Source organism: Manacus vitellinus, unplaced genomic scaffold (assembly GCF_001715985.3).
Source record: "Manacus vitellinus isolate BGI_N305 unplaced genomic scaffold, ASM171598v3 scaffold_51_pilon, whole genome shotgun sequence".
Lineage (NCBI taxonomy): Eukaryota > Metazoa > Chordata > Aves > Passeriformes > Pipridae > Manacus > Manacus vitellinus.
In genome coordinates, this window is record NW_021940620.1 from 2385885 (window position 1) to 2408779 (window position 22895).

Genomic DNA, 22895 nt, shown 5'->3' on the forward strand with positions numbered 1-22895 from the left:
TCTCCTTCATTCCTGTTTGGCTTTTAACAGGGCCAGGATTCTGCTCTCATTTAACTGCAGGTTTCTAGCTTGCTTTCCAGTTGACAGATCTGAAGTGCAAACAAGAAGGAGGAACAATTCTTTTAGAACTGCTTTGCTCTTCTTATGTGGTATCTTAACATGGCATTTAATGAGGTGCTTTAGGAGGGTTTGGAAACCAGTGGGTTGGAGTCACTGGTGGTGACTGATCCCGTGGCATCTGTTGGGATGTAACTTTTCAGAGTGTTTATCCTTGCATCTCCCTGGAGGTTGGAAAGCTTGTGGCTGGTGAAAGTGATGTGCTAAAGAACTGGCTTGGAGTAGGGGGCAGTGAAATTGTGTGTGGCAGAAAATATGACTTGGATCCTGGCCTTCTTCATTAGTACTTTGACCATTTTATAAAACCACCAGCCAACATTCATATATGTTCTGGTGCCATTCCTGAGCTCTTAGAAATGTTAAATGACCTTCTGTTGCTCTAGAGGTGTCTTGTGCTGTTAAGTAGGTGGCCTTTCTTCTGTTACTAACTCATCTCTCTGGTCTCTTGAGTGTCTAGTGCAGGTGAAGTAGCTCTTCAGCCTACACAGAATTCCTTGTTTGTTCTTGGCTTCACAAAAACCAGCAGCACTTGAGGAAAGCTGGGGGGCCCAGATGCTCTTTGATGGGCCTCAGTAAAGAGGTCAGGTCAAGATGGGAGCCTGGCAGCAACAAACCAGCGAGTCCTGAGCAGTTTTTGTGTGCTGTGAAACCCTCTGTAGAGCAGTTTTGCCCCTCAGTGCTATTTCTTTAGCTTTGTTGGCAGCTTTATGCAGGCTTGTCTTGGAAACATGAACTACACGAGGGTATCGAGACATTTTGCCATCCTTCTGATTTTAAAAATTGAAATTTGAAACATTGTGCTGTGGTGAATTATATTTTTTTAGTAGTAGTAGTGGTAAGGTGCCATAGAAAATATCAAGTTGGTCAGCTTTGGGTATCACCTCACTTCTGTTTTATCCTCAAGCAGGAAAACAGTGCATAAGAGAGCAATCCAAGTACTCTTGATTCCTGTCTGGGCTACAGAGTTGTGCCTGAAGGTGAATAATCAAGTTAGGAAATTAATTAGTATTTGTTCTGTATTTTTCATACAGCTTATGGTAATGCTGTTGCATCAGTGTGTGTGAATGCAGACAGAAGGTTTGGCATCACATAAGAATTCTCCATCATTTTTAAAGTTAGTGAGTTTCATTGACAGTGGGGTTTGTAAATTGATTGTTGCAAACCCATCTGATACACTGCAGGGTAATTTTTGGAGGTGAGTCACAACAGCATTTTCATCTTTGTGAGCCACCACTGATTGTAGAGAATGACTGATTGCAAAGATTCGTGAGCAGCATTGTAAGGACAGTAGGTTATAACTGGATTTCCTAACTGAATCACAAATTGCATGTTGAAATTAATGGGTGGGGAATGGACGGTGTGTACTTTTGATGCACAAATAACAGAGGAGTGAGGATGAGATCATTAGCACTGTAGTAGTTAGTGTGGATCTGTGCAATATTCCCTGAATTACCACCTGTCTGTGACCCAGAGCCCAAGGCTTCCTAGGGATTGAGGAGCTGAATGACCAGTGCAGTGTTTGTCCTAACTGAGAATTTCAATGTATTCTGCATTTAGCTTAATTTATTGTTAGAATAGCCCGAGTTCAAAGTTGTTTTAACATGGAAATGTGAACTTGCTCACTTTTCAGAACTTAACTGGAATGTTTCAGTAGGAAACCAGCTGTCTTTGGTTTAATGTTAAATGAAATTCTGTGACTTCATTCTGGTGGCAGCTGTTTCCAGTACTCATATGATAGATATCTATATATCTATATATCTATATTCACTGTCCAAGCTAATATCTCTGACGTGTTTTTTTAAAATTTAAGAGTTGAATCCTGCAGGCATTTCTGGTCTGGAGAATTAAGTGCTTTTGTTTATCTAGGTTCAAAAAAATTGTTCAAATATTAACTAAATCTGGAAATCTGGAAAACATTACAGGGTTGCAAAGAAAAGAATCTTAACTCTGAGCCATAAAGAGGTTCTTTTCTGCTCTCACATGTATAACTGTGTGTGTGGAATGTCTCCAGTATTCAAGCTGTGTGTTTAGAGGACAAGGAGAGCCACAATGTGACTGGCTAAACAGAAAAATACAACATTGGGAAGAGTTTTGGTAATTTTGAAGGAGTCGTGGCTGGCTGGGCATGCAGTATCTAGTGCATTGTGCTCAGAAGGATTTCAGAGAATTTATAGCCTCTCTTCAGGATGTTTTTTTTGTGGCAATGGTATGGACAACCTGTAGTAGTACCTTTCTTGATGGAGCTCTTATTGCAGTGGAAATCTCGTGGGATTCTGTATCTCCGTGTTCCCCGGTAAAGCAGAAATCAGATGATGCCCTTGCCGGTGTTGGTTACTATTTGGAGAGTTATTAACCCTTTTTTCAATTTTTTTTCTTCAAATGAGTAAAACTCAGCAGAGCTATACCAACCCACAAATGCATAAAGAGCATCATTAACCTATCAAGTTTTATTTTCCTGACTGGTGAATTATTTTATGATAAACTTACCCTTCATTCCAAGTTGGTGACAGTAGGCCGCTCGCATGCGTATGAACAGTTCTCTTACTAAAATTAACTGCAGAAACTTTCATAGATTAACTCTGTCACTTGAGAAGTAGCGTGGTGACCTATGCTGGAGCTGGCTGGTGGTGTCTTTGTGGTAAGCTGAAGTTTAAGTAGATGTCAATCGTCATGTGAAATGGAGTTATTACGCAATGGATCTTCCGCTTTCGGTCTACTCATGTGCTGCTACCAGCTGTGTGAGAGTGCTCCTCTGTGGTCAGCTTGCTTTTGGGTGTTTCTGAAGATTCAAATGGTATCCTGGGTGAATTTCAGTCCAGGAGCACGAAATGCCTAGTGGTTGCAAGGCTACTGTAGAACAAAACAAAGATCTAAGTGTTGATAGCAAAATACTGCCAAATTCATGTCCCCTGTAGCAATACTTCTGTCACACCTGACTGTTTAAAGGAAAAATGGCCTGGAGACTCATAAAATCCCAAGGAAAACATCTCTTATTTTCAGAAGTGATGCACCACACTGACTTCCTAAAGAGTGTAGTTTTCTTTCTTGCAGGCCCTGTTCAGAACCAGCTGATGCATTCACCCGATGGCCAGGGATACAACCCTGCGGTTCCAGGACCGTACCCCCATCAGGCGCCGGTGAAGGTTCCTCCACATCAGTCTCCTGGACAGTATAACTATAGTGGCTCTCAGAATGTTCCTCAGTTAAACAATTATCAAGGACCTGGCCAGACTCTGAACAGACCCCCAGTGCCAGCTTTCTCCGGGTCACCAGTACCACAGACAGGTCCTGCTCCGCAAGTGCTGCCGCCGCCCGCGTTACAGAACTCAGCTGCTCTATCTTCTGCTGGAAGCTTTCCCCCTGGAGCCAGCCCACCGGTGCTTTCAAACTGGCAGTACAGCCAGCCTCCTGTGAGTCAGCCACTTGGGGCTCAAACAAGCCATTTGGCTCATGGGACAGGGACAGGGTCAGCTCAGCCACCGTCGTCGTTGTCAGGAAGTACAAATCCCCCAGGGAGTTACCAATATGCTGCTTCTCCGGGAGGTCCCCAGCTTCAGAACAGCTACATGAAGCCAGGTAACCATCCCCTCTGGATGTCTTAGCAATGTCCATTTCTCAGTGTCCTTTTAAAACAGAGGATAGAATTGACTCTGCAGTGGCACTTAGCTTGTGGAACAAGACTCAAAGCAGATACGCCCACTGGAAATACTGGGGTGCTTTCTTTGGTGTACAAATGGAAGTTCTGTGCACAGGTTGGGTGTTTCAATTGGCTGAAGCAGGTAACTCCTGAATGGTGTCTCATTGTTTTGGTACACTCTGTTTCTGTGACCTTCACCATTCCTTGGGGTGGCTCTTGGAGCATTAACATGTTTCAGTCCAGGACTTCACAGTTAAAAACTATAGTTCTGTTTAGTGAGCATGGTCTCCTTTTAGCATGGTTAGCTTTTCTGTAATCACTTGATTCAGGTTGTTTTCTGAGCAGCCTAAGTCAGGTTGATGCAAAAAATTGGAGCACAGCCTGGAAAGAAAACTGAAAAGCATTCTGTGCTGTCGAAATGAAAAGTTCAATGTAAAACTTCCTCCCTCCAAACTTGCAATTTTCACATTTGATGATAATTGTCAGTCTTTAGAAAGTACTCTAAAAGTATGAGACTTATTCCTGCTGCTTGACTGCTGGTATATGCAGTGGTAAAAGCTTTTCTAACACTAAATAGCTGTATTATGCAACTTGTGATTATTGTGGAAACATGGTTAATACTCAAGTTTCTCTTTGCCAAACTTCTGTCTGTTGTTACGGAGGTTTTTCTGACTGAGCATGCGAACAGGAATTAAGTACAGAAATATTTTCCATGTAAAAGCTAATAATTTTTCTTGTGAATTGTTTTTAGCCTCATTAGAGACTTTTCTTGATGCTAGTTTTTTTGTTATATGCCTGACTAATTTTGTTATGCTGTTCAAAATGTCCTAAGCTCACAAAATTTATGAAACTTTTTCTGGCACTGAATTGGAATAACCAGTTAGTACTCTGGAGTTAGTGAGGAAAATGGTGGGAGATTTTGGAAAGTGGCATATGAAATGAGAGCAAGTGTTTGGAATAATATCCATTCAGTGGTGAATCCTCCTCAGCGATTTCCCTGGTATTTTTTTGTAGAACAATGATCACTTTTAATTTAGCTCATTTGGTGATCACTCCAGACTCAGTTATGAAGTTTGAATGCTTTCTGTACCTCTTGAAATTCTTACCAACAATAGCAACAAAAAGCTGACAGATCAACAGCTACAGGAACCCAGCCTAAGAAACAACCTGAAGTTGTGAGACCTTCTACACACATTAAGGTTTATGTCTCTCATGCTGTTTATCCTCTGAATAAGAGGAATATTTAGAGTTCAGCCCGTGTGTTTTCCTAACAAAACTTAGGTGACTTTTTTCAACTGGGTTAAACTCTTCCTAAAGGTTAATTTCTTTACAGGATCTGCACCTCCACCAGTGACTCAGCCTTTAACTCCACTCCACCCTCCAAGGCCACCTTTAGGACCCCCACCAGTTGGAGGTCCACCAAGGCCACCAACAGCAGTAGCAGGACCCCCTAATGCACAGTCTCTGCTAAATTCAGCTGCAAATAGAGAAGGTAAGAAATCATCTGCTCTTTATGTTGAATTCCAACATGGCAATTTGCTGTAATAGGCAACCTTTGAAGTCAAGCACATTGTTCTATTAGGACTCAAATTGTAAAATTGGTACTAATACAGCTAATAATTCAATGTGAAAGGAGCAGGTAAGGACCTGGAAGGAAGTAAAATACTTCTTGTAGACAGATGTTAATAAAATTTTAAGAACTAAGTAATTTTCAAGTGCTGTTTAACATGGCCATGTCTCCCATGGTTAGTATTGTGTTTTTTCTTTGTTGTGTTCTAAAATGATAGTGAAATTCTGATTTCTCTGCACTCCTGACTGCTGTGGGGACAAAGTCTATGCATAATTTGCCATATTGTTTTTTCTGCAGGGAGAGCTAAAATGTGGACCCTGCAATCTCTTGGTAGCTGTATCTTATTCTTCCCCTCTGTGTAAAACCACTGAAACGCACATCTTGGATTTGTTCATTTTCTGAAGGAAGTTACTGCAGGCTGTTAAGTGTCAGCTGTTGAAGACAGATACCTGACTTTCTGTGTCTCCTGTGGGCCTTGCACAAACATGCCATTGTTTAGGAACTCCTCAGGGCTCTGTATCAGACAGACTGCAGCTGGATGGTATTTAGTGCCCATTCTAGATAGGGCCACGTGCTAGTCAGCAGCTTTATTTTTACATATATAGTTTGTTCTGTCAGAGCCGTTGGTTCCTTGCATGTTCAGATTGACAGTTTCTTGTGTGTGGTAGCTCTGTGAGTACAAGAATAGTAGATTCAGATTTAGCTTAATTTAGAATGTATTAAATGCATTAGAAACAGCTTTTGCTTAGAAAATATTTTCTTCATAATTAAGAAACATTTTCGTAGCCCTGGAGAAATAAAAATGTTTAGTCTAGGAAGCAGGTTGACTGCTGCATTCCTGCAAGATTCAGTGTATGATGTGAGTTCTTTTTATTGGGTCATCTTTGAAGATTTTAATGATAATAAAAATAATTTGAGAACCTACTTCTCCTTAGCGATAGATAATTGTGTTTGTATATTTAGACATGGTTAGCTTACCAAAAACTGTCCTTTAGGAGCACTCTCTCAATTTCAAGGTTTTCTTATCTCAGATGGAATTTCTGTCTTGACTGATATGTGACCATATCAGAACTGTTGCTGTTTGGTGACCAGTACTGGACCAAGTGTGTAAGTGAAGGGAATTTGGTGTTTCTGTGAATTATCAGTGGAAAAAGTTTGCAAGGGAACTCAGGACCTAAGCTGTCCCCTGACCCTTTACTGCATGGAAAGTTATGGCAAACACCTGATGGAAAGGAATCGCAGAAGGTGGTTGAACCTTGAAAAAAGATTGTGAGGTTTTATATATGTCCTTTGTTGAGGTCACAAAGGAAGGGTGAGAAAGAGGCCAAAGTGTTTATTTAATTCAGTTTTGTCCTGGGACAAAACCAAAGTAGATCCAAATTATGCTCACTTAAATATTCATCCAGCAAGTAAAATTGTTTTGCAGTTAACTCATTAAAACATCTTCATAACTTGTGAATTTTTTTTCTGATCCTTTTCCTTCAAAGGTGATGCTGCATCTGCTGCCAGTGATGGGTCTGTGGTGCAAAACAGCTACGATGCAATAGAAGGTGGTGGCCTCATGGGTAAGGCTTGGGGAGTAAAAAACAGTTGCTATTATCATGTAACTTCTAAGAGTCTGGGAAAGATAGAAGTTTAAGCATTTATGTATTTGGTTCAATGCCTGTGTTGAAGCTAAATATGAAATTTGAAGCATTGACAGTTAGCATGTCTTTGCCTGTAACACACAAAGCAGGTGAGAGCACTTTGCAAAATTGACAGTAGTTGTAATATTTACACTTAGAAACTAAAGCAGCTCTCCAGCTGTACTAATGCCCTGAGTAAGATACAGTTCCTCAACAATTAAGTCTTTGTCTGCTCTGCTTTCAGCAACTCCACATCATTCTCCTGCTGCCCCGAATCTTAAGATGAATAGAAGTGTTGGGTATTCTTACCCTGCCTTACCCCCAGGCTACCAACATCCTTCTCCTCCTGGAGCACCAGGAATGCACGGAGCTGCTTTGCAATATCCAGATGGATCAAAACATTTCCACCAGGTAAAGACTGTCTGGTTTTTATCTCAGTACTACCTGTGGGGTGTGTGTGGGTAAAGAAAAGGGATGATTGGTGTGTGTTGTACATCTCTAAGGTGCTGCTTCTGTGGTTCCCTGTTTAAGCACCATTTGTTCTAAGAGGATGGATGTAGCCTGAATTAATGCTTTTGCCAGTGCCTTTCTGAAGTGCCAGCTCTATATGAAGTGTTCTATCCTCACATCTGTTCAGGATGTTTCTTTCAGCTGCTTTTGGCTTGTTTCTCTTCCCTTGTGTTCTCATTGTCAGCTGAAGTATTTGGGGTTTTTTTGCTGAACTTTGAAAGCGACCTGAGCAACATTTCAAGAGCTTTGTAGCAAATGTAACAAATTTTTACCTCTGCTGTGTTACATGCCTAAGTCCAAGTTTGTGTAACAAGTAATATTCTAAATATATCAATACAATGGCAGTTAATACATGAACAAAACAAACTGAAAGGGAAATATGTTTACTTTTGAAATGAACTGTGGGTTTCAGCCAAATAATTGGTGTTAATTTCTGAATTTTTATTTGACTCTAGCCTGCCCTGGGCACTAATCACTTAACTGCATCAATGGGTGGCCTGAGTCTGCAGCAAGAAGGGTTAAGACCTGTGAATCTTCTTCAAGAAAGGAATATTCTTCCTACGACCCTCCTGAAGGCTCCTGTCCCAAACTTGCAAGAAGACATCCAGAAGCTCAACTGTAATCCTGAGTAAGATTGTCTGTTTGCTATAATTCATCAAAATAAATAGAAGTATAAATTTCTGCTTATAAACATAACTTTACAAACTATTTCCTTAACTCTGTGAGTAGGAAATATTGAAGTTGGGCTTCATTGTGTTAAGATAAAGGCAGTAAGTGGGTTTAACTTTGAAGTTGGGAAAATTATTTGTGTAGAAAGTATGAGGGAAAATATGTTGCTTGCAAGGCAGCTGTAGATAGGTGGAGTACAAAAACTTTATAGCTGGTAGTATGATTGAGAAAAGATATAAAATAGGAATTAAGTCATTCAAGCGAGGTACACCAAAAAGATTGTGAATGCAGAAATATGGGTGAGCTCTGTATTGAAAGTAACCTTTTAAAACAACAGAATAAATGAAATATCAGACAAAAGGCTGGCAGTTGGTTATTCAAGTCATGTCTCTGAGGAGACCAACCAAACTGTGTGTAGCCAGGTAGTCCTGCTTTGCAAATCTTTTTATGACAGAGGAAACAACAGTGCCTTTGGGACGCTGTTCATGCAAACAAGCTGGACTGGATTTGCAAACCTGCCATGCACATCTGCTCTTTGCAGAAACACCCGAGTGCTGAACCCTCAGAAAATGACTGTGGGGTTCTTTTTAGTTACTAAGTTTTAAAACAACTTTTTAAACTTTGCTGGTTCTGATTTATTCCAAAATGACACTTCATATATAAAGATTTGGTGCAACTTTGAACGTTGTTAGGCTTAACTTTGACTTGAGTGACTAAAATAACACTCAACTCGGTGTAAAGAGCATTTGTATAAAATAACATGAGAACTCAAAAGATGGTTTATGGGTCAAGCTCAGAGAAACAAAATGGTGTGACAGAGATAGAGAAGATCCTTTATCTGGAAATGGAAATTCACCATCACCACCTCTAGAAAAATATACTGTACTACTGAAATAATAATTTATTTTCTGAAAGCCTCTGAAAATAACCCTTTGTCCTCCATGTAGGTTGTTCCGCTGTACCCTGACTAACATTCCTCAAACTCAGGCCTTATTGAATAAAGCCAAACTTCCTTTGGGGCTCCTGCTTCATCCTTTCAAAGACTTATCGGTATGACAAATATTCAAAACTTTTAACTGCTGAAATATCAACTGTGCCTTTACCAGAGTCCAGAGTTGGACAGTGAATTATAAAACAAGGGCAGGTATCTTGGCCCAGAAAAATTACCATAGTAACTGACATTTCCCTGTTCCATCCAGATCACTGTAAATTTTCTAAATTATTTCTCCCTACCACTTCTTAATGAAAAAAACCAACTCTCAAACCTTAAAAAACCAAAAGTATAGAGACAGCACAGCCCTGGAACTGTGACAGAAGACAACACATCTAAATTCCAGTTTATCTTGTCACATATCAGTTGTAGTTATTGATTTCCTATACCAAACCTAGTACTAATCCTAAACTCAATTAAGACTTGACAAAGTTGAAGGGGTTTGGATGTCCTTGGATAGACAGAAGACTGTGAATTCAACAGTGCCTCTTTCAAACACTGTTGGGTTTTTTTACAATTTAATTAATTAGCTTTTCTGCCCCTGATTTTTGATCTATAGTGGGTGTAGGACTTGGTCTTAAACCATCATAAAATTCAAGACTTTAGAGGCTTGGAAAGGAAACCTACCCAATCAAATATGTTAGAGCTCAGTTCCTACCTGTTACACTAAGGAACTGTAGGGATGCTGTGAGGATGCAGAAGTGCTCCTTCCTTCCACAAGAGTGCTTTGAGCAGCTAGCCAGGAAGCAGAGTGTTGTTGGTGTAGATGAATAGCTGCAGTGTGGTGATGCTTTAAAACAGGAAGCTTCTCTCTTCCAGCAATTGCCAGTGGTCACTTCCAGTATTATCGTGAGATGCCGTTCCTGCCGGACCTACATTAACCCTTTTGTCAGCTTTCTAGACCAAAGGAGGTGGAAATGCAATTTGTGCTATAGAGTGAATGATGGTAGGTTTTAAATGTGCTTATTGATTTAAAGGGTTACAGTTCACCTTTCCCACCTTGGCCTTTGAGACTGTTACTTGTTGGCCAAGTCAGTGCTGGGGTTGTTGGAGTCCTGCTGGGGCTGTGAGTCCTGAGAAGTGTTTCCCAATGGCAGTGGTGTCACTAGAGAAGCACAGTAAGCCCAAGTGGTCCCCCAGAGTATCCTTTCAGGTGACAAAATAGCTGCCCTGCCTAGTGTAGTTCTCCAAGAAGTGTTGCCCAACAGCTACAAAAGATATATGTGTTTTAAAATGCAGCACAGCCAGTACCAGTGTGAAATACTAACATATAAACTTACCTGCATAGTTCCCGAAGAATTCCTGTATAATCCCGTGACAAGAGTTTATGGAGAACCTCATAAAAGACCCGAAGTCCAGAATGCTACTATTGAGTTTATGGCTCCATCTGAATACATGGTAAGGCTTTATTTATTTTTAGTTACTTTTAGTTAGTCTCTCCCTTTGCTTTGTTTTCAGAGGGAAGTCAGAAAAAACTTTGTTACAGAAGATGCTTTCCAGCTCAGTAGAACAGTTTTTGCTTCAAGTAGTGTATTAGAGAACTCTTAGGGTGAACTTCAGATAGTTCACTTCTAAACATTTATGATGTCAGAGTTGTTCTGTATTTAAATATGTAGGTATTTGTAGGTCTTCTGGAAGAAAACTGGAATTCTGTATTACCAAATGAGAGGCAGATGCATTCAGAAGTTCTAGCTGTCATCTGTGTGCTGTTTTAAGAGTTTAAACTTGCAGTGGAATGAACAAACCTAACGTAGTGAGTGTTATTTGAAAATTAAAGGTCATCTTTTCTTTGCTCAGCTGCGTCCACCTCAGCCACCCGTGTACCTCTTTGTGTTTGATGTCTCTCACAATGCAATTGAGACAGGATACTTGAATACAGTCTGCCAGACCTTGTTAGACAATCTTGACTTGTAAGTACTTTTTTTCTTAAAATCTCCTATTTTCATTCCTCTTAAGAAATTTGTAATAGACACCAACATGCCAGTCCTTCCTGTCTAGAAGAGATATATCCTGGTGTTGGCCAGTGGTGTGTTAAAATGGACCATAAAGCTGCAGTCTTTTTTCCCATCACAGCTGCACCAGTATAAAAGATAATTCTGAGGTGTGTTTTTCAGTCTGACTCTCCTATCTGCTTCAGCAATCCCCAAAAGAATATAAACGTCATGTTTATGAGATCTTTTGAACTGTATTTTTTAAAAGCTGAAATTTAGATAAGCATTTGCTGAAAGAAGTCATACAGCTAATAAACTTTTCATAAAATACATGCTCTTTGAACATATCTAAATGCTGCTTGGTATTTTGCAGTTTATTTCTCCCTTTTCCATTTCTGATTGCCCTCTTAAGGTTCCTGCATGTCTGCTAGGTGACTCTGCTATGAGCTACTTTTTTGTTGTTTGGTTTTTTTTTTAATCTCCACAATGACTTAGTCAAGCTTTTGCAGTGTAGCTGTGAAGCTACTTTGTAATAACCATGGAGAGATGCAGTGGATGTTTAAAAATAAAAAAAAAGCCTGCAGAAATGAAATTTCATCTTGTTGAACACCATATGTCTCATTTTCAGGCTTCCTGGGAACACTAGAACAAAAATAGGCTTCATAACATTTGACAGCACAATCCATTTCTACAGCCTTCAGGAAGGTCTCTCTCAGCCTCAGATGCTTATAGTTTCAGATATTGAAGGTATGCAGAAATAAATTCTGTGATTAGTATCTACTAATGACTGCCTGTTATGACAGCCTTTAAAAATATGTATATCTTGTGAGAGTTTGTAGGTCAGATCATTAATCTCTCTGGTAATGCCTTTAGGAGTAGCACATGTGTGTGTTCCTTTATGAAGTCATCTCCCTGATGTCTCCCTGAGCAGTGCTGGGGCTGCTCATGACTTGAAACGTGCAGCCAGCCTTCCTAACTCCTGGTTTAATTTGGACAATTATCTGGATTCCTCTTGAGGTCCCAAATACTGATGCTGGGTACATTTCTATAGATTTCCTGGTGACTGGTGCTTAGTGCTTGTCCTGCTGCCTTTCGTTTCGAGTCACCTTTCAGCATGTTGTGGGGCAGGGTGGAATGAACACTGGAATTATTTGCTCTGTGGTTTTACTTAATAGTCTTGATTATCCTTCAGCCCAGTTGATTGCTACTCTAACACAGCATTCTAGCCACAGGAATGTTTATGAGAAAAAAAAAGAAATCCACATAATTATGTTTACATGGGTTTATACACTGACACCTTGTGCTTTATTCAATGGTTGGCAAATACAGTCAGGGAAGTGTTCTTTAAAGATAACTGAAATACTTTTTTTTCCCTTCCAGATGTATTTATACCAATGCCAGAAAACTTATTAGTAAATTTAAATGAAAATAAAGAGGTAAGAGCTAAGAACTATCTTAAGTAACTAGTGACATAGTTTGGGATATGTTTGGTAATTCTTGGATTACTTAATGCTCTTGAACACCTACTGTTCAAATGCCAGGTTTGAGACAGAAAAGAGAGGTTTTATCTGTGTGACTGTAAACTTTGGCCAACTTCAAACAAGGCAGTACTTCAATTTTCTAGGACTTTTTCTTTACTACCTTAATATTAGAAGTGTTAATACACAGTTAGGTAGTTCAGCAATCAGCTCTAGAAAGAAGAAAACTCTAAAGACTCCAAAACTTAATATTTGTGTTTCCTCACTTGTAGCTAATTCAAGATCTGTTGAAGACCTTGCCACAGATGTTTACCAAGTCCCTGGAAACTCAGAGTGCTCTGGGGCCTGCATTACAGGCTGCCTTTAAACTGATGTCCCCCACTGGAGGTAGAATCACTGTCTTCCAGACACAGCTTCCCACTGTGGGAATGGGAGCACTGAAGCCACGAGAAGAGCCAAACCAAAGAGCAACTGCAAAGGTTAGGAAGGCAAAAAAGGTTGAGGGAACTGGCAGCCCTGTTCTGTGCATGTGGGTGGTTCTGGGATTGCCTGTTCCAGGTTAATTTTGTGGTTTTCTTGGTAGAAAGAACAAAAAAGCCAACGAGGCAATATAAACACATTAATTATCTGATTTTTTTTTTTTTTTAAGATATTGCTGTAATCAGTGATGGAGAATCAGTTATTTGTGCCCCTGAAAACAGGCAATAAATCTGTTTGATTTTCCTTTGTATTTTTTAATTCTGCCCTGTATTTACAGGACATACACCTGACACCATCGACTGATTTTTACAAGAAGTTAGCCTTGGACTGCTCAGGGCAACAGGTTGCAGTGGATTTATTTCTTCTTAGTGGGCAGTATTCTGACTTGGCTTCTCTAGGTAAGTCATATAAAGTTGTTGAGGGGTGTGTAACTCTTGTACTTTTGGCAAATGTTTAGTGTATATTAAAGTTTAGTGTATGAACCTGATTTGAACTAATCTAATGTGTCAAGATGCAAATTCATCCTTGCTGAGCAGTGACAGTGAATAGAATGATGTTTAGTTAGAATAGAAGTTACTTTCATATCCTCCCTTAGTGAGTCAGGATTTTTGTGATACTGCTATAAGTGGCTGAAATACTTTCCTCCTTTTTATGCCTTTTAACCATCAGTGTAATTGTCTTTAGAGTAAGTTTTATTATAATTATTTTCTTCTCCATTTAACTAAACTATCAAGTGACCAAGTACCTGCAATTTCAGGTCAGTGGAAAATTATTTCCCACCTGAAACTGCACACATACTTAAAGATATAGTTGTGTTATATCTGTGTCTCTGTATGCAGGTCTATAACTGTGCATCAGAGTGATTTGCAGTTTAATAATTAAAGGGAATATTGCATTCAGCTGGTATATTTAAAGGCTGCAGCAACTGTCTGCACTCTCCAATGTGTGCTGGTTTTGTTTCAGGTTGTATATCCAGGTATTCTGCAGGTAGTGTCTATTACTACCAGTCTTACCATCATAAACACAACCCTGTCCAGGTGGAGAAGTTGCAAAAGGAGCTGAAACGATATCTAACTAGAAAAATTGGGTTTGAGGCTGTCATGAGGATAAGATGCACAAAAGGTTTGAATTCACTTTCTTAGATTTTTGGGGCGGAGAGGGAAGTGGGTGTTTGCTGTTTTTTGGGAATGTTTTGATTGGTATTTTAGCTGATTTGTAAGCTTAAATGCTTAAAAGGTAGAGATTAGAAAAGTAAAATTCAATACCAGAGATCAGACAATTTATTAAAGACTGTATATTTTCTGGCATCTAAGTTCCATTTTACAATGGTTAAAACTGGAAATTTTGTTGGACTGCTATTTCAGCAAGGGACCTTTTATAATCTAGAGACTTTCTACTATGTGCATTGATTTGCCTTGCTAATTCCTGCTTTCTCTTAGGCTGTGTGGATTCTTTAGATTACTTGTGTGTTTGGGATATTTGCCTTTTCTGCAGATACTGTATTTCATTGAGAGGGAACATTCTGACACAGAGCCATCTACACTGGTGGCACGTGTGTAAACAGTGTCTGTATTTCACAGCTATGAAACCCAAACTGATTTAATACTTGCTTATCTTGCAGGGCTTTCCATCCATACTTTCCATGGGAACTTCTTTGTAAGATCCACAGACTTGTTGTCGTTACCCAATGTGAACCCAGACGCGGGATACGCCGTGCAAATGTCCGTGGAAGAGAGTCTGACTGATATGCAAGTTGTTTCTTTCCAGTCAGCTCTCCTGTACACGTCCAGCAAGGGTAAGATGTACAGGTGGTGTCACCTGCAGTGTTCACATGAGTCTTTGTGTCCATCTATCAGCTGCAGTTCAGCTGCAGTAACTTACTCAAACTGCTTAATTTAATATCAGGATCACAGCTTGGGTATGTCGTTGATATTGTTGCTTTTTTCAGACCGAGAAGTTTCTTGGGAAACATAGTTTTGGTCTGAAAATAAGTAGGCTTAACCCAGAAACTGAGAACTAATCATTTTAAGGGCTATTGAAAATGGCCTGATTCACCATCTGTATGATAAACTAGGTTGGGCAAACAGTGGCATTTTAGTATTTCATAAAACAAGTATGTTGGGAGACAACAGTTTTCTTTTCCTGCAGGTGAAAGACGAATTCGTGTGCACACCATGTGCTTACCTGTGGTGACCACACTGAGTGATGTGTACCTGGGGGCAGACGTGCAGGCCATCACTGGGCTCTTGGCCAACATGGGTAAGTGTGCTCAGAGCCTGTGTGGGTATGCATGGATCCCATCCTTAAACCTCTGAGCAATAATCCTCTAGGAGAAGAAAAAAAAAAAGAAAAATCTTTTAGAAGAAAATATTCCCACTTTCTAAGAGTACTTTCTAAGTAGAAAGCCTAAGAGTATTGTTTTTAATGCTTAGCTTAAGTATCAGTAGAGCTGTGTGTAGTCACCTGGACTTAGGCTTAGTCTGGTGCATCATCACAGGCCCCTGGCTTTTTTTCTGAATCACTTCCTCTGGAATGCAGTGAAAGCTTGTTGGGATGCATCAAAGTATACAATAAAGTGAGAAGAGTTAACGTACGTGACTGTATTCCTGCCAAGGGAGGAAAAGGCTCTTACTTGAGCTCTGTGCTCTGTTTTTAGCTGTGGACAGATCAGTGTCTGCCACGCTGAGCGATGCTCGGGACGCCCTGGTGAACGCCGTGATCGACTCCTTGTCCGCTTACCGGTCATCGGTGCTGAGCATCCAGCAGCCCGGGCTCACTGCCCCCCACTCCCTGCGCCTCTTCCCACTGTACATCCTGGCACTCTTGAAACAGGTAAGAGGGTGATTGTTTGGCAGGTCAGCTCCAAGTAGAAGGACAGTTCTTCGCTGGAGAATGATTCAGTTCAGAAGTGTATGTAAAACCAAAAGTATAAATGTATTTGTTAATTGAATTTCTGTGAACTCATACTAGAAGTAATTTTAAATGTTGGACAAACTGGCTTTCTCTTTTAGAGAGAACTTTTGGATTCATACCTCTTGATTAGGAATTAACCAGCATGTTCACACCGAGCTTGTTCATTTAAAAGACTTTATAAGTATGTTACCCAATCAAGTGGGAGGAGTGAGCCCTTGTTTAATTTATAGCTGTTGTTTTGTCCCAAGAGACCAGGACTATCTCTTTCTTGTAAATCCAGACCTAAGATTCTGAACATTGGAGCCAATTGTTACCTGCTCCAATGTTAATTAAGTTCCATCAAGTAGCATTTTTAAGGTGTATGTTAGAGAGACACGTTGCAGGATGATTTCATCTCAGCTGTAGTGGATTGATGGTGCTGGGTCATGGTTAATTCTAGAATCCAGAAATGAGAATTGTATGATTTGTATGTGAAACATTGAAGAGAATATAAAATAGCAGCAGTAAAATACCATAAGAAAATACTTGCTGCACATCTCTACGACTTAAGCTGGAAATAAGCAATAGATGGTGTGTGAAATTCAGCTTCTCTGGCTTTGCTTTAATGGTTAAACTAAATGCCTGACTGTTTGCAGAAAGCATTTCAAACTGGGACGAACACACGTCTGGATGAACGGATCTTCACCATGTGTCAAGTGAAAAACCAGCCCCTTGTTTACCTCATGCTCATGACACATCCCAGTCTGTACAGAGTCGATACCCTCACAGATGAGGTGAGTCTTTGCACTGCTACGTGATCTGTCTGTTTGATGGCAAAGACTTGTATGATGTGAAAATAAATTTGTGTTAAGAAGCTCCCAAGTTTCCCACATTAAAGCTGCGTAGCTAAAATGTAATGTTTCATATTCTCCCACTTGTTGCATTTATGCATTTGTTGTTTGGGACTGGATTGATGAATTCTGGAGAGAAGCTGTGCTCTGGCTATGGATGGATGAGGAAGGTTTTTCCCTAACTTTTTTAACTTTTTGCCTTGTGTCATTATCTTGCACTATAAATCACATGCATATAAAGACATCATAACATGCTTTAACCTTTTGTTGCTCTGTAGCTTCCTTTATTTAAAAATGTCAAGCACTTCTGTGAACAGTGAATGTTTATGTAAAACCCTGAATAATTTTAGAAATCACATCTTTCATAGATAACAAATCTGACATTCCAGTTCTAGAACTAATTAACCAAGATGTTGATTAAATACCCCCTCTCTAAATAAAACATTGGGATTTATTAGTAAATTATGCACTTGAAGTATGACTTAAGTTAAACTGAGAAAAAGGGCCCAGCTTCAGTATTCAGTGTAATACATCCTACTGTCATTTAACCTTCTGTTCTGTTTTGTTGCATCAAGATGTGAACTGCTGGTTTTCTTCTTGCTTCTTCTTTTAGGGGGCTCTTAACATAAATGACAGAACTATACCTCAGCCACCCCTTCTCCAGCTGTCAGTGGAGAAGCTGAGCAGGGATGGTGCTTACCTTATGGATGCTGGCTCTGTAAGTTGGGTAGAGATGGAGATTTTAAAAAGTATCCAAAGTTACTTTATGAGAACACTGCTGGGGTGTGTTTTGTGCTGGACTAATGTTGCTATTGATGGGTATCTTTCAGGTGATGTTTCTGTGGGTCGGGAAGAACTGTGGGCAGGGTTTTATCAGCCAAGTCCTTGGAGTTCCAAATTATGGCTCAATACCACAGAATATGGTACGTGCTTGCTTTGCTGAACACCAGCCTTACAGTGCTGCCAGAATGTTTTCATGAGAACTAAAATACCACTACTCAAATATTAGCCCTCTAGTTACATAAATCCAGATTCAAGGAAAGAAATAATTGCTGTTACCTCTTGGGGTTTCTCCAGGCTGAAACTTTATAGAATATATTCCCATGAAAACGCAGTAAGAAGAGGCTGACAGTGATTGAGTTTCTCAGACCTGTGGGAGCAGATCAAGAACACTTGCAAACAGTGAGCACAGTGGGTTAGTGGGTATCCTTATCTGCAGTAAAACAGGCATCAATCACAGCTCAGTCATCATCATTCTGATAGCTAATTGCTGATAGCAGTTTAGTGCTCTTCACTGTTTGAAGCCCTTTCAAAGAAGACAGAACTGAAACTATACATCACAAAACCTATCTGTCTGGGTTTTCTTTATGCCCAATTAGTTCATTCTGCTGTTTTTCTGAAAAATATCCTGTTTGTTTTAATGAAACCCTTTGCCTTTTAGACACATCTCCCAGAACTTGAAACTGCAGAATCCATCAGAACACGAGCTTTTGTTTCTTGGCTGAGAGAACAGAGACCTTTCTTTCCTATACTATATATAATAAAGTAAGTGGGGTTTAAGTTGTTGTGCTTCTTCAGGAACCTGTTAACAATACATATTTGGATATCATATACTGAACTTCCTTAATGGAAGTTTTAATGATGGTGTGTGCTGTTCCTGACAGATTTGACAACAGATATGACTTGTTGTGAGTTGTCTTAAATTAGAATTTCCACAGACTATAAAAGACTAAATGTCACAGAACAATCTTTAGGTAATGTCATATAAATGAAGTAAATGCTGGTAAGTGCTCTTACTAGGATTAATCACTATTAGGGGCTCTTTGGGATGCACTTTTCATATGTCCTTAAGCTCTTGAAATGTTTTGCCTGTAACTTTATCAATGTATTGCACTGTAGCTCTTGGCAAATGTTTATTTCACTCAAACACTATTTTCATTTTTAAGGGATGAGAGTCCATTGAAATCAAGTTTTCTGCAAAATATGATTGAAGACAGAACAGAATCAGCCTTATCATACTATGAATTCCTCCTTCATATACAGCAGCAAGTGAATAAATGAAACACTGGCCTTTGGCTCACTTCTTTAAGGAAAGATTTTGCAGTAAAGAATGATTGTGCTTGTAATATCTTCATTAATTCTGTGGCCTGAGGCAGTTGATGAGAAGTTCTCACTGTGATTTCAACGAACTAAAGCAAATAAAGGACCACATCTGAGAATCAAATGTGCAACTACATAAATATTGTACCTTAAAAAAAAAAATCAAACTGTTGGAACCGGTTGAGCACCTTTAATTTGCTGCAAATCGTGTTTTTACTGTAAGTAGTTGCAGCATGAAGTACATTTACAAAGGCAATACTGAAAAGGTGAAATACATTTTGTAAAATAAAGAGTTCTTTGTTGTTCAAAATGTATATTTCTGTAACTTTTTGCCTTTTTTTTTTTTTTTTTTTTTTTTTGCTGCTAGATATAAAACCTCACAATACTGATCATGATTTGCAGGGAAATTCTTTCTAAGTGCATCCAGTGATTACAGACAGAGCATCTCAATGTTCAACTTAATGCTTAAAGTAGCAATGAAACAAGTGTTCATTGTGAAATGAACAAATACTTACGGAGTGTAGAATCCAGTGCTTGGATTTGGATTATGGCTAATAGGACTAAAGGTAAGCTTAACCTGGACGAGATGGCTGAATTCATAAAGCTTTTAATAAGTCAGTATTCTAATTTAAAAACTGGGGAGGAGTGGGCCCTACATGAGGTGGCTGAGTCAGCAGCAAGAGTAGACTTGGTAGATGGCAAGCTTTGCTTTTCTTCAGTAGAAGGAATAATTTTAATTTCAGTTTGTGGGAGGGGAAGGGCAAGGAAGGTTATCTCAGATTTATTGTTTGGGTTTACGTTCAGTAGACTTTTGGCTGTTGTTTACGGGAACTGAATGTTGGGCCCCTCAGATCTGGTGTTTGTGTGGCAGCGCTTGGGGCCGAATGTTTAGAGACAACACTGAACGTTCTGATGTTAAAACAGGAAATTATTTCTCCAAGAACAAAATTATTATATCGCATTTGAAGATTCGTGTATCATTGCAGACATGCCTGAGGTTGTCAAAGAAGGGGTTTTTTACTGTAGCTGTGTGATGAGCCCAGGTCCAAAGCCAGTGTGCACCAAACAAAAGCTTTAAATATACTCTCAGATCCTGCCAGAGCTGCAGATTGAAGCTGACATCAGACTTGAATCGAAAATTTATATACAAAAAGTATTTAAATAACTTTATAGAAGTGTATTGATAGTTGTTCTGTTTTGAAGATTAGGCTATCATTGATAGCTGCCAACATAGAGTATTTAACTTGCTGTATCTCTATGCCTATGGAAGTGTTGTCTATGGAGAAATCTTGGTTTGCTTTTTTGTTTAAGAGTGTAAACTTAAAGGTCTTGCAAAACCAGCTTCCTGGGGCAAGTAACTTGAAGAGGTTGTACACTTGTAAGTGGTCAAACGTACTGTGCTTAGTTCACTTACATTTGGTGACACAAATGTCAGTGGGGTCAACATTTGGGTCAGCATTTGCTCCCATTTCAGGCTGTAGCTGCACGTGATTGTCAGGAGTTGCCTTACTTCAGGGGAGGAGTTCCTTGGGGGAAATTGTCCTTGTGGCTTGAGCACAAGAAGCTAAAGTTCAGAACAATGACTAAAATAGCATGGAAAGCCTATTATAGAACCAATTTAAGCTTCCCTGTCTGCTGCCTCCGTAGCAAACAGGAATATATTTACTTGAACAGCTTTTCAGAGAATTGCACAGTTTCTAGTCATAGTGAAGAGGTTTTTTAAGTTTTGACAGTCTGATTTTTTTTTTCCAGGGGGGAAAGGGTTCTCTTCATTTAAATCATAAATGGAACCTCTGCACTTGCATAGGTTCTGACTGAAACCTTGTGTTTTGGGTATATTATCACCCAGATGTTGAAAACCATCCTTACATCTAACAGCCCACCCGAAGTCTGTTTGTTACTATGACTGTATTTTGCTACTATATCCCTTATTTTTTTTAAGAAACATAAATGTTGGAGGTGGCCTCATTGCTTTATGTACACCAGACTAATGGCTGAAGATGTCTGTCTTTGTGGCAATTAACAACTTTGAATTGCAGTCCCTAAGTTTGACAGAGCAAAACATGATAAATGAGTCCGATGAACCCTCTTGGAGTTCTCTTCTCTTTGGAAGAAATTCTGTATTAATTTATTCCCTAGCAGTGGGGAAGGCCTGCTGGTTCACTTGTACTGCTGTAAGGGCAACACAGGGCAGATGGACACACACTACCTAGGATTTCTCATTTTTACATAACGTTGAAAAATGAGAACACTGAAGATGAACTGCAAAAGTAGGCAAGAGTGGCTCTGGTACTTAGATCTCAGCATGACAACTCTCCCACTGCAAATGTGTGGTAGAGGTGTGTCTGTTTTTCTAGTTGAACACTTTTGTTTAAGCTATTTCTGTATTTGACACATTAGTGTTCAGCGAACAACATTGTTACCATCCATTTTACTTTGCTTTCATTATCGTTTTTAATTTAATATATTTGAGTCTAAGTCCACATAGACTGTGTTGCAATAACTAGAATGATTCACTTTTATTTAGAATTAATTTCTTAACAGATTTTAATCAAAGATGCAGAATGGCTTTTAAGTTAAGGGACCATTAAATGTGATTTTAAGGTTCTGTTTACTATTATGGATGTAATCCTTATAGTAAATTTTATTTTGTAAAGTAGTGTATAATATTGTAATATTAAACCTTTGTTTTCTGAACTCAAACATTTGATCTTCAGTATGAAGTTATAAATCTCCCCCCTTCTGAATTTGAGACAGGATTTACTTGTCCTCCTTTTTACAGTTTGTAATTTTCACTGTTTTATTCCTGTAAAAAGTCATTTGTAACACATGCAAATGCTTATTTTATCTGTGCTAATTTATCAGATTTGGCTACTCAATAAAATTAATTGAAAGAACTCATGCAAGTCCATCACTCCTTTCTTATAAATAAAAATAGAGTAATGTATTTGATTAAGTGAGATAAATACCATGCATCAATCAAGAAGTTGGTCTCAGGAGCTGACAGTGATGGTTGGAATTTAGCCTTCAGCAGCATTCCAAGATGGTGATCAATTTTCTTGTAGGTGATCCTGTATCTTCATTTAACATCCCATTCTTTCAGCACCTTTTTGTAAAAGTCATTTCCATTTTACGCTTGCCAATTCTTTTATGGGCTGTTGTCACCGCTGCTTCTGGTTCATCGTGGATGAGTTAATGCATGAGCTTGGTAGTCAGATCTCTGTATTAAACTCTGTTTGAATACAGAATTCTGTCATTCAGTGTTGTTGAAATATTAATTGGACTTGTCAGCACTGGGTTTTTTTTCCCCAGTACACATCCCCCTGTCCTGCTGCTGCTGAGCTCCACCACTCCGGCTGTGGCTCTGGGCTTTGGAACCCTCAGTGTGGGATCTCCTCTTCCTACTTGAGGTGTCTGGGCCGTTAAGGAGCAAAGTCGTTTGGTGTCGAGGATGTGGAGGGCAATTATGTGAAGTACCGATGGAAATGATCCCTGTCCCCGCTCCTTCAGTTTGGCTCTCGGGTGCTGTCGCCCAGTGGTTGTCTGTGGCAGTGTTCAGGGAGAGGAAGAATTAATGTGGTACAGCTTTATCACCTGTCACACAAGAAGAGGTGTGATGGACTTTTAGTGTGCATAAACATGAATATTATGCGTCTTGCTAGAAAAAACTGAATGCACTCCGAGTCCTGTAATGTCACAGCAATTCTGGAATCCTGGAGCGTTCCTCGTGTGTTGGTTTTTGCTCAGTGTGCACAGTCAGTCCGCAGCGGTGCGGCGGCAGATTGGGGTGTTCCCCTGAGTGTGCTGCACGCTTGTGTGCGCTGCACAGCCCCTGCCCAGCCTGAGGGTGCCCCGTCATCCCGTCCCCTCAGCGCCGCCATCGCCCCTTCCCGCCCTCACAGCCCTGTGACGTCACCTCCGAGGCCGCGCCCGCCATCTTTAGTGCAGGCGCCGCGCCGTTAGAGAGCGCGGGGAGCGGGACTGTCCCCCAGCGCGTCCCGCCTTTCTTCTTTGCCCTTACCTAAATGGCGGGCTCGCTTCAGA

The 22895-nt window shown here is 39.9% G+C and overlaps 1 protein-coding gene and 1 long non-coding RNA gene across 2 annotated transcripts; one reads left to right on the forward strand and one right to left on the reverse strand.

Annotated features, from left to right (window-relative positions):
• The first annotated feature begins 3173 nt into the window (after positions 1-3173).
• SEC24A (SEC24 homolog A, COPII coat complex component) lies at positions 3174-21752 on the forward strand. The gene is made up of 23 exons (XM_008922182.4): positions 3174-3693; positions 5088-5246; positions 6812-6889; positions 7194-7360; positions 7915-8087; positions 9076-9178; positions 9939-10065; positions 10408-10517; positions 10917-11029; positions 11679-11797; positions 12431-12486; positions 12801-13007; positions 13286-13406; positions 13972-14130; positions 14630-14803; positions 15157-15267; positions 15665-15840; positions 16557-16694; positions 17365-17469; positions 17582-17674; positions 18193-18296; positions 18698-19069; positions 19219-21752. Exons 1-22 carry the CDS (start codon positions 3189-3191, stop codon positions 18810-18812), a joined length of 3213 nt encoding a protein of 1070 aa, XP_008920430.3. The 5' UTR covers positions 3174-3188; the 3' UTR covers positions 18813-19069; positions 19219-21752.
• Positions 14870-22771, reverse strand: LOC108641113. Its single transcript, XR_001921764.3, has 4 exons — positions 21821-22771; positions 17811-17901; positions 15472-15893; positions 14870-15334 (listed from the first exon to the last, which is right to left on the reverse strand). It is a non-coding gene; the product is annotated as an uncharacterized LOC108641113 (long non-coding RNA).
• Between the last annotated feature and the right edge of the window lie 124 nt (positions 22772-22895).

Excerpts from the sequence above, each read along its gene's own strand:
- SEC24A (XM_008922182.4), top strand. The coding sequence starts at position 3,189 with ATGCATTCACCCGATGGCCAGGGATACAACCCTGCGGTTCCAGGACCG. Across the intron at positions 13,407-13,971 it reads TTCTGACTTGGCTTCTCTAG|GTTGTATATCCAGGTATTCT; the intron begins GTAAGTCATATA and ends GTTTTGTTTCAG. Across the intron at positions 17,470-17,581 it reads ACCTTATGGATGCTGGCTCT|GTGATGTTTCTGTGGGTCGG; the intron begins GTAAGTTGGGTA and ends GGTATCTTTCAG.